Source organism: Eurytemora carolleeae, unplaced genomic scaffold (genome assembly GCF_000591075.1).
Source record: "Eurytemora carolleeae unplaced genomic scaffold, Eaff_2.0 scaffold159, whole genome shotgun sequence".
NCBI lineage: Eukaryota > Metazoa > Arthropoda > Copepoda > Calanoida > Temoridae > Eurytemora > Eurytemora carolleeae.
This window is the reverse complement of record NW_019396151.1, coordinates 277183-289432: the sequence shown is the minus strand read 5'-3', so window position 1 is coordinate 289432 and position 12250 is coordinate 277183. Positions and strand designations below refer to the sequence as shown.

Sequence of the window (12250 nt, the reverse complement as noted above, 5' to 3'; positions counted from 1 at the left end):
TTCTTTCATAATATTGAAAAAAAAATTTACTATTTCAAGTTAAAATCTACAATTTGAACCCCTTGTGCCAACCTTAAACATAAAAAAAAAATTTTAATTAAAACAAATGTCTGTGCACCTCATGAGCTACTACTCTAGTCAAAAACAAATGTTGACCTCATAGTGAACCACCCTATAAGATAGAAGATATCTCATCGAATATAATCTTAAAGTTCTTTATGTTTAGGTGCGTAGAAGAAGATGCAAGTATTCTTGTCAACATTTTATTTCAATAATTTTATTCAACTGGAATATTTGTCCTTCTTTTTTTGGATCAAATACAAACTTTACATCCATAACAAATTTGAAAACTTTTTTAATTCTTTAATTACCAATTCTTGCTTAGGTGGATTAGGAAGAAATAATCAAAGCGAGAGAATTTTTTTAGAAGCTTTTTTGATAAAGAAGTTATGATTAAGTTTAAATCAAGTATATTTGTTGTGGAACTAAATATTATTGCTCTCTCAGAAGAATTAATTGGTGAGCAATGAAGGATTAAAATGTACGGACGAGAAGATGCCACAAGATAATTTAATTCACTGGAGAAATCGTTACGTGGCTTATATTTGGTAAGTTCCGTCAGAGAACATATATGGGAACTCATTCATTTTACACGGGACACCACTTATATATGCCGGGGGAATAATTTCGGAGATAACGTCGCAACCTGACAAATTATATATATTACAAGGACAGCTATGCATATTTCATTTCGCAATTTTGTGTGCGCACGCAAAGTATTTTTTGCTCGCATTTGGGAGATTTGAACCACTCCGTGGAAGTTTGTATTATTTAAAACAAAATGAAAGTAAAATGTCTCGGTTTCCTTAGCTTTTACCATGGTAATTTACATATAGTTGAAGTTTAAGTAGAAATACACACTAGTTACCCAACACAACTCTAATCTGAAAGTACCAAAAAAAATCTTTTTTTTTAAATACTAAAAGTTTCAAGGTTATACAGGAGGGGGGGGGGGGGTGATAATGGGGCAGTGCCCCAATATAAACATTTGGTTTCTCATTTAAAAATACCAAAACTTGGAGGTTTTCTATTGAGCTACATATCTCAAATTTACATTTTTGATTAAAATACTTAAATGCAAAATGGATGCAAATAATTATGCTGCATGTCAATAGTTTTCAAACATAAACAACAGCTTTTTTAAACCTAACTCTAATTGCCAACATTAAAGGCTCTGAACGCATATATAACAGAGTAAAACATAAAATAGTAAAATTAAAAATCTGTTCAATTGATTCATTGATTGGCATTTTTTAATCTGTAAAGGGACTGTAAGTGTAATTTCAAGTGACCCTTCATACCAAGATGGCAATGCCCGATTTACAACGGTACCCTTAACATTTTTGTCTGCTCAAATATGAATTAGATATCCATGTTTTCTTTTCTTTAAACTGTTCATTTTTATTTGCAGGTTCTCTGCAAAAGTTTCTTGCGCATTTCCTGCTTATATAAGAAAAATGGAGAAAACATTAAATTAAACAATTTTCGATTAAAACAACTACAGTATCTTCCTCATTTTGGATCCGATTAAGGTTTCAAGGGTACCGTTGTGATTCGAGCATTGTACATTTTGCATGGAGGTTGACATGAAATTGCGCTTACAGTCCCTTTTATAGTCACAATCTTTGTTTGATCGTATAGACTTTAGATAATGGGCACATTCTTTAATTTTTAAACTGTTTTTTTCCATTTTCATGAAAATTTTGAAAAAAAAGTCAAGAATATTTTTAACATGTGAACAATCTTGGTAATCCAGCCCTCTAGTCAAATGGTACTTAGTAGAATTTTGGTCACCGTTTTTTTTTATTTTAGGAAAAAAAATTGAATTTTGCTTTTACTGTTTTTTTATTTTATGAAGAAATTAATTTTTTTTTATAAGCTACAGTCGAGTGCTTAAAAGGAACTCAAAATGGAAGAACCCCCTCTGCCTCTGCAGGACAAACAATATCAAAACAGGTTGGAAATCTTTAAGGTTTTTGAATAATGAATACTTTATGGATTCAAATTGAACAGGCCTAACAGAGAAGCTGTGATGAATTCTTGGTTTATTAAAACAACCCTGCCTAAGTTTACCGATTTCCTTCAGCACAAAAGGAAATTTAAACGATCTAAAATAAAAGAGGTGAGAACATAAAGAAAATTGTTTTGACAGGAAACCAAATTGTTTTTCAGTGCCACTGTTGTAATTCTAATTTACATGAATATGAGTGTAAATTATTTAAATTCTAGTTTACATGAATATGAGTGTAAATTATTTAAATTCTAGTTTACATGAATATGAGTGTAAATTATTTAAATTCTAATTTACATGAATATGAGTGTAAATTATTTAAATTCTAATTTACATGAATATGAGTGTAAATTATTTAACTTCTAATTTACATAAATTTGTGTGGAAAGATTTAAATTCTAATTTACAGAAATTTGTGTGTAAAATATTTAAATTCTAATTTACATGAATTTGTGTGTAAATATTTGAATTCTAACTTACATGAATTTGTGTGTAAAATATTCAAATTCTAATTTACATGAATTTGTGTGTAAAATATTTAAATTCTAATTTACATGAATTTGTGTGTAAATATATAAATTCTAATTTACATGAATTTGTGTGTAAAATATTTAAATTCTAATTAACATGAATTTGTGTGTAAATATTCAAATTCTAATTTACATGAATTTGTGTGTAAAATATTTAAATTTAAATTCACATGAATATGTGTGTAAGATATTTAAATTCTAATTTAAAAAAACTAATTCTGAAAACGTTTCCACCCCCAAAGTAGGAGTTTTGAACGTCGAAAAATGAATCCGAAAGAAGTTTTCCACAACACTGCATACTCAGTTCAACTACATAGCCGGTCACTCCCTTTAAGAAAAATGATTCCTATTTCCTATTTATTGATAGATGATTATTTCCTTTTATTCCAAATCAGTGCTCTTTAAATCTTTACATCATAACGGGTTGTAAAGATCGATGACATCTTTATATTTTTGAAGATAATGAAAATGAGGAAACTTACTAATTACTTAACTGGGCCTAACTCCCCTGTTTTCATTTACAACCATGGAAAATTTAAACAGCCTGAACTAGAAGAGGTAAGTTAAACATATAAAATAATATTACAAATTTGTCATGACTACCCTGAACAAATTTTAAAATTACTATTCTTAAAATATTTTTGGAATTTTTAAGCCCCCGAAGTACCACTATAATAGTCACAATTAGTCATAAGTACAGAATTAATGCTAGAATATTTGAAAAACAGAACAAATGTGTTTTTTCCTTTTTGACCCCTAAAATATAAAAAATTTTGTTCAAAAATATAGTTAAGCGTGTTGTATAAATTGAATTTGAAGTTAAAATTTTTTCTCAAAAAAAAAGGATTTACAAAAAAGGGTAAGATTTTAACTTATTCTTCTAAACTTAAGCTACAACTTAAGCTACAAATTATCACTGATTTTATCAAAATTTAAGGTTAAAGAATACTGTGCAGAGTCCTCGATTCATGGACTCAAGTATATCACAGAGGTATTTACATTCTTGCGCGCTGGATTTTCAAACGTCGCGTTCCTGGAAAATATGAAAATGTCGGCTTCATTATCAAAAATCTTCGAGACAGGAAAAAATGATTTCAGAATAACTCTCAAATCATAAAAATAAAAAATAGCCTATACCCCCTTTAATTTTTTGCGAACACTCCCTTTAAACTAAGAATTTTTAAACTAAAGAGAAAATGATAGCTTAGGGATCTAAGAATTCTGGAGAAACTAGAAAACCACGAAACTTCTACAGGGTGTCCCAATAAACATGGGAATTCAGTGACGAATTCAATATCGTCTTTTTAAATAATTTTTTGATTTAGTATAGTGATACCTACTGTGAAAGCTGTAATCTGTAAGAGTTTCGTCTGCTTATGTTCACAATTTGTTTGTTTATGTTTTGACTGCATACGGTTCTATTTAGTAAAACAAGAAAATTAAAGTATATAAACAGAGTAAACTTGTCCGTCTTCACTGTGCATCTTGCAGAGACATTATAGACGCATCTTTACAGCCATTTACCGTTTTCATAAAATAAATTCTAGCAGACATAATAATATTATGGCTTTTGAAATTAGGTACTACAATGCTAATTCATTACAAAGACGATTTCGAATTCGTCACTGAATTCCCATGTTTTTTGGGACACCCTGTAGTTTTAATTTGATAATCATTTTGCATATTTGATTATACTTGCTTTTTTCATGCTATAAATCAAGTATTTATGTGCATTTATAAAATAAAAAATGTCAATTTTCTCAGTAATATATTTATAGCATATACCCAAAAAAAGTAATTTAAATGAAAGATACATTTAAACCTTAAATTTGCGCCGCATGTTTTTGTGATTTGTCACTGAATGGGAAAATAATACTTTTTTTTTGTTTTTTTAATGAGAATGTTTTTATAGTGTAGGATTTAGCACTTGCAATACGAAGGAAAATATGGAATAATAGCTAAACATTACATTTAGTTTAATATATAGATAAATTAATAAAAGTTTGTTAATGGATAGTTAAAAATCATTCAAAAAAACAACTATTCCATTAGCATCACCAAAACAGTTCTAAGTTGAACAATTAAGGAAAATCACTGTTATTTTGAAATAAATTCATTCTTTCTTTTTATAAACAGTTTTTTTTCAACTTCAGTTTGTTAACAATTATATAATTAACAGTTTTCAATTAATTTTCAAAACCTTGGCCAGCCCTAAATTGTTTAGGATGGAGTATCCTGGATACAACGGGTGCTCTGGATTGTCTGGTTCATCCTTGCTCTAGTCTGCTTAATCTTACTGTTCAAACCCATCATGGACAAGGTGCATAACATTTTTTTAGTTTTTTTTATAAACTTCCAAATCTTTTTACTTTAAATAACAATTTTAGCTTATTTCATGCATGTTTCTTGATTCTTCTCCTTTGTGTAATTTAAATTTAAAAATCAAATATATATTACACCGACTATAACTATTATCCGATATCATCTATATATTACAGTACAATAATACACCGACTATAACTACTGTGGAAACTACCAACTATCCAATATAATCTATATATTACAGTACAATAATACACAGACCATAACTTTTGTGGAAACTACCGACTATCCAATATGATCTATACATTACAGTACAATAATACACTGACTATAACTACTGTGGTAACTACCAACTATCTAATATGATCTATATATTACAGTACAATAATACAAAGACTATAACTACTGTAGAAACTACCAAATATCCAATATCATTTATATATTACAGTACAATAATACACCGACTATAACTACTGTGGAAACTACCAACTATCCAATATCATCTATATAATACAGTACAATAATACTCCGTTTATAACTACTGTGGAAACTACCAACTATCCAATATGATCTATATATTACAGTACAATAATACACCCACTATAACTTCTGTGGAAACTGCCAACTATCCAATATGATCTATATATTATAGTACAATAATACACCAACTATAACTATTGTGGAAACTAAAAACCATCCAATATGATCTATATATTACAGTACAATAATACACCAACTATAACTATTGTGGAAGCTACCAACTATCCAATATGATCTATATATTACAGTATAATAATAGACCAACTATAATTACTGTGGAAACTACCAACTATCCAATATGATCTATATATTACAGTACAATAATACACCGACTATAACTATTGTGGAAACTACCAACTATCCAATATCATATATATATTACAGTACAATAGTACACCAACTATAACTACTGTGGAAACTACCAACTATTCAATATCATCTATATATTACAGTACAATAATACACCGACTATAACTATTGTGGAAACTACCAACTATCCAATATAATCTATATATTACAGTACAATAATACACTGACTTCAACTACTGTGGAAACTACTAACTATCCAATATCATATATATATTACAGTACAATAATACACCGACTATAACTACTGTGGAAACTTCCAACTATCCAATATCATCTATATATTACAGTACAATAATACACCGACTATAACTACTGTGGAAACTACCAACTATCCAATATGATCTATATATTACAGTACAATAATACACCGAGTATAACTACTATGGAAATTACCAACTATACAATATGAACTATATATTACAGTACAATAATACACCGACTATAGCTATTGTGGAAACTACCAACTATCCAATATCATCTATATATTACAGTACAATATTACACCTTCTATAACTACTGAGGAAACTACCAGCTATCCAATATCATCAATATATTACAGTATAATAATACACCGACTATAACTACTGTGGAAACTACCAACTATCCAATATCATATATAGATTACAGTACAATAATACACTGACTTTAACTACTGTGGAAACTACTAACTATCCAATATGATCTATATATTACAGTACAATAATACACCAACTATAACTATTGTGGAAACTACCAACTATCCAATATCATCTATAAATTACAGTACAATAATACACCAAATATAACTAGAAACTACCAACTATCCATAATGTTCTATATATTACAGTACAATAATACACCGACTATAACTACTGTGGAAACTGGAAACTACCAGCTATCCAATATCATCTATATATTACAGTACAATAATACACCGACTATAACTACTGTGGAAACTACCAACTATCCAATATTATCTATATACTACAGTACAATAATACACCAACTCTAACTATTGTGGAAACTACCAACTATCCAATATGATCTATATATTACAGTACAATAATACACTGACTATAACTACTGTGGAAACTACCAACTATCCAATATGATTTATATATTACAGTACAATAATACACTGACTATAACTACTAAAGAAACTACCAACTATCCAATATCATTTATTTTCTATATATTACAGTACAATAATACACCGACTATAACTACTGTGGAAACTACCAACTATCCAATATAATCTATATATTACAGTACAATAATACACAGACCATAACTTTTGTGGAAACTACCAACTATCCAATATCATCTATATAATACAGTACAATAATACTCCGTTTATAACTACTTTGGAAACTACCAACTATCCAATATGATCTATATATTACAGTACAATAATACACAAACTATAACTACTGTGTAAACTACCAACTATCCAATTTGATCTATATATTACAGTACAATAAGACACCGACTATAACTACTGTGGAAACTATCAACTATCCAATATCATCTATACATTACAGTACAATAATACACCGACTATAATTACTGTGGAAACTACCAACTATCCAATATGATCTATATATTACAGTACAATAATACACCGACTATAACTACTTTGGAAACTACCAACTATCCAATATGATCTATATATTACAGTACAATAATACACCGACTATAACTACTGTGGAAACTACCAACTATCCAATATCATCTATATTTTACAGTACAATAATACACCGACTATAACTACTGTGGAAACTACCAACTATCCAATATCCAACATTGATTTCCCTGGAGTCACAGTTTGCTCTAATATAAGGTTAGCAATATAATTAATAATATGACAGAAAAAGGTAGAAAATTGTTGCAAACATTAAAATGTTGTATTTGAGCTAGAAATGTGCTCCTAAACTACCTAACACCTGGTTTTTCCTTGGTCATCAACATCATATGATTGTTACAAGAATAATTTTTTTTTCATCCAAAAAATTTAACTTTCGACATTGACTCATGATTGTTGAAGCTTTATATGGTTGGGCACACAAAGTCAAGTATAGGCATGGGTTGCAGGGGGCAGAACCTCTCTCAGTAGAAAATTTGCATAATGTTGTGATTAAAACTAGTCATTTAAGATTCATTTTGATAGAGGGCTTTGGGTATGTAGGAAAAGTTAGAAAATTTCAACAGCCTCAGACCAATACTTTTTTAGTTATGTAAAAATAAAAAAAACAGGCCCCCCCTCCCCAGCAGCAATAGGGTTTAGATTCATTTTGATGATATTTCGCACTTCTCATTGGTTAATCAGTTTATTATCAAATTTAGTGATTCTTGCTTAATTTTGTTTTGTTTACTAACAAACTACAAAATACACTATAAACAATCTTTCTGATACACTGTTAACACAAACGGGAAATGGAACTGGAAATGGAAATGCACGAGATTCATTTTCCAGCTTTCAAGGATATCCCTTTCCTTAATTTCATCCCTAAAATCATTTTCTTAATTTAGGAAAGAATATTTTGTAATTATTAGACTTTTAATCTTCATTTCATGTATAAGAGCTCAATTCTGATATAAAAAGATGAGAATTCCTAAATTGGAAAATGATTCCGATATTTTAAGAATCTCTTTCCAAGTAAACTCGAATTAGTTAGTTCCATTAGTTTCACAGTTAGGTGTCTTAATTAGCTAAAGCAGTATACAGTAATTACAACTAACCGTATTTACTTTTTACATTCAACTATTTAATGTAAATATCAAAATTTAAAACTTATTATATAGATCAATACATTTAGGATAAAAGATTCAATAACTCATCTCTTAGTTTTAGCCGCAAACATTAGTTACAAAACAATTGTCAATAACTAGTCCAATGCATGATTAAACATACAAAGACAGAATATCAGATCATGATTGATTGAATTTATTTACAGTCATAATTCACCACCGATATTTAAATAATTGAATATTATGAATCTAACATATGGAAACCTAATTCCACAATCGTAATCTGGATCCTAGCGGTGAAGGGGACATGGAGTAATACTATGGAGGTATAGAAACCTGTTCGCTATCGCACATACGATATATCGAAGACCAAAATATGGCGCAGATGGAATGTTAGCTGGGTACCCCCCTCCCCCTTAAGAAATCTAAATGTACACCTACACAATCTGGAACCATGTAACATCACATCTGTATATCAAATCAAAACTATTTGTTCAAGGGTATCATTGCGCAGTCTTTTGGAGGCAACCCAGGTTAGTTTATGCACTCTGCACTCAAGGTAATGGCTACAATGAGTTCATTAGTATTGAGCTTTAAAGTTGAAGTGATTTAGGCATAGATTCTTAAAAGTAGACCTGAGCAGCCTGCTCTGTCTGGTCATTTAAATATTAAACTTTTTCAATTTTTTTAGGTGACTCTATAATATCTACAATATCTAAAAAATTGGCATATATTCTTCTCTACTAGGTTGCTTTTATTACATTATGAGAAATTTTGACTCTGTTGCAGCAGATATAGCTATAGCTCTAAGCCTGAACTAAAGAAAAAGGATGGAATCAGCTGATTGCTAACGATACTGTTCTTTTCCTCCGTTCAGGCCTATATTTTCGGACATATATAAAGCATGTTTATTTTGACCAGAGGGATTTCATTTTCACTGGAGGGGTTTGATAAGTCACTTTTTCAATTTGAAACTTTACGCATGGTGACTCAAAGAAGTTCTTAGTAATATTTAGATTCTACTGGAGACCACGAACTTCCATGATTCGTTTATTTTGATCTTATTTAAACACCACTTGTATACAGGCTAATAAAATCCTGAATTGGGAAAATAAAACAAAATGAATTCTATATTTTTTATTTAGAAGCCACCATGGAATAAATACAACACCACTTTAAAGAACCAGGAAAATGCAATTTTTTCAACCATGAAACATTTTTTTATGTTCAAGTTTGTTTTATTTAAAAATTTCTGTTTCTGTGGCAATCTAACATGGCTTATGCTAACAACCCGTTAACCCATGACAAGTCTGGAGCCCTCAAGAAAACGGCTTTAGTGTAAAGGTAAATGTTTTGCATTGATTGTTCAATGGCTTCGTGGTAAGTATGTACTATGTAGTCTCTGTTAATGATAAAAGAACTTTTTAGATTTTAAATTTTGTTTTTAAACACCAACTTCCCTTTTAAATGACCTGAATCCGATTTTAATGAAATTGGGCCGCATCTTAAATCCGCCAAAAACCAGTTTCAATTGAGCGCCGACTTAAATCTTGAAACATTGAATACAATTTTAAGTGAAAACAACCATATTTGAGTTGCGGCTTATATTTAAGCAGCCGCTCAAATTCTTTAAATTCGGCCTTTGTAATCTTTCCTGAACACTGAAAGAGCCAAAAATGAGAGTGCTAGATCAAAACAAAAATGAGAGTGATAGATCAAAACAAAAATGAGAGTGCTAGATCAAAACAAAAATGAGAGTGCTGGATAAAAACAAAAATGAGAGTTCTAGATCAAAACAAAAATGAGAGTGATAGATCAAAACAAAAATGAGAGTGCTAGATCAAAACCAAAAGAAGAGTGCCAGATCAAAACAAAAATGAGAGTGCTAGATCAAAAAAGAAATGAGAGTTCTAGATCAAAACAAAAATGAGAGTGCTAGATCAAAACAAAAATGAGAGTTCTAGATCAAAACAAAAATGAGAGTGCTAGATCAAAACAAAAATGAGAGTCCTGGATAAAAACAAAAATGAGAGTGCTGGATAAAAACAAAAATGAGAGTGCTAGATCAAAACAAAAATGAGAGTGCTAGATCAAAACAAAATGAGAGTGATAGATCAAAACAAAAATGAGAGTGCTAGATCAAAACAAAAATGAGAGTTCTAGATCAAAACAAAAATGAGAGTGCTAGATCAAAACAAAAATGAGAGTGCTGGATAAAAACAAAAATGAGAGTGCTGGATAAAAACAAAAATGAGAGTGCTAGATCAAAACAAAAATGAGAGTGCTAGATCAAAACAAAAATGAGAGTGATAGATCAAAACAAAAATGAGAGTGCTAGATCAAAACAAAAATGAGAGTGATAGATCAAAACAAAGATGAGAGTGCTAGATCAAAACAAAAATGAGAGTGCTGGATCAAAACAAAATGAGAGTGCTAGATCAAAACAAAATATAGGTGCTAGATCAAAACAAAAATGAGAGTGATAGATCAAAACAAAAATGAGAGTGATAGATCAAAACAAAAATGGGAGTGCTAGATCAAAACAAAAATGAGAGTGATAGATCAAAACAAAAATGAGAGTGCTAGATCAAAACAAAAATGAGAGTGATAGATCAAAACAAAAATGAGACTTAAAATCAAAACTCAATATTGATGAAAAATTGTAAACCTTGTTCAGATGATATTGAGCTTACTTAAGTACAATACAGACCCACACCTCCTCAGAGCAACTGACCATGAAATGATGGAAAAAGAAGAAAAATTTGTCAGAAACCTCATGTACCAGGTCTATACATACATATACCAACAGGTCTCTACAACTATATATAATAGATATGTACCCTGTCTATGATGTACAAACTCCTTGTACCAGAGAAAAAAAAAATGGTTTTTACAAATGAATGTAAAAGCAAAAAGATTGTAAACGTACGATAGGAAAATATCTCCAAGAATGAACTATTATTTAGATGTATTTAATGTATTGTTAAAAACACATTCACCTACAAAACAGGATAAAAGAGTAAAAGCAAAAAATATGTGATAAAATTGTGAGCAAAACATAGCTTACTGGGATAAAGATCAAATGTTTTAACCCTATCACGACAGGGGAGGTGGGTGTTTCCATCCCCTCCCCCCCTTTGTTTTTCCTAAAACTCAAAAAGGGTTTACATTTTAACGCTAAAACTTCTGCACTTTTTCACGATTATAGCTGTGAGCAACTTTTTCTTTGATGCATAGGGTAGGATGGAGGACAGTCAAACGGGGGGTCAGTGTTTTAAACAAATTTGAAATGGATAATAACCTTTTATTTATTAAGCCACAGCCAATTTCTATATTTGAAAATCTCTTAAAAAATGAATGTAATAAATGGTTTTAGATATCTCATGGAATGGGGGTGGTGCTTTCACATCATGCATGATTGTTCATATAAAAGAAGTTCTATCTTAGATTACCCCAAGTTGTGAAAGAATGTTTCTCTTTTGTAAATGGCAAGGAAAACGACAAGAATGCAAAAAGTTTGGTGAGTTTACAGTTTACTTTAATATAATTAAAGTGTTTAATATTGTCAATAAGGAAAATGTAATTTCAAGAGGCCATTCGAAGGAGCATGCCCAAATCAAGATAAAATTTGATTCAAATTTAGATGGTGATACACTGTAAATATTAAAACGTAATAAAACATTCATAATTT

The 12250-nt window shown here is 30.0% G+C and overlaps 1 protein-coding gene across 4 annotated transcripts in view; it reads left to right on the top strand.

Annotated features, from left to right (window-relative positions):
* The first annotated feature begins 541 nt into the window (after nt 1-541).
* LOC111696554 (uncharacterized) overlaps nt 542-12250 on the top strand; it is a 43777-nt gene continuing 32068 nt past the window's right edge. For 3 of the 4 annotated variants that reach the window (XM_023466186.1, XM_023466187.1, XM_023466184.1), the window contains exons 1-10: nt 1574-2016; nt 2074-2182; nt 3061-3159; nt 3539-3592; nt 4826-4921; nt 7557-7651; nt 9059-9092; nt 9705-9746; nt 11237-11344; nt 12007-12079. In XM_023466186.1, the coding sequence (XP_023321954.1) occupies nt 1970-2016; nt 2074-2182; nt 3061-3159; nt 3539-3592; nt 4826-4921; nt 7557-7651; nt 9059-9092; nt 9705-9746; nt 11237-11344; nt 12007-12079 (757 nt within the window). In that variant the 5' untranslated portion in view covers nt 1574-1969. Of the gene's footprint in view, nt 609-1573; nt 2017-2073; nt 2183-3060; nt 3160-3538; nt 3593-4825; nt 4922-7556; nt 7652-9058; nt 9093-9704; nt 9747-11236; nt 11345-12006; nt 12080-12250 lie in introns of those variants that run through there. The other variant, XM_023466185.1, reaches the window with a different exon arrangement.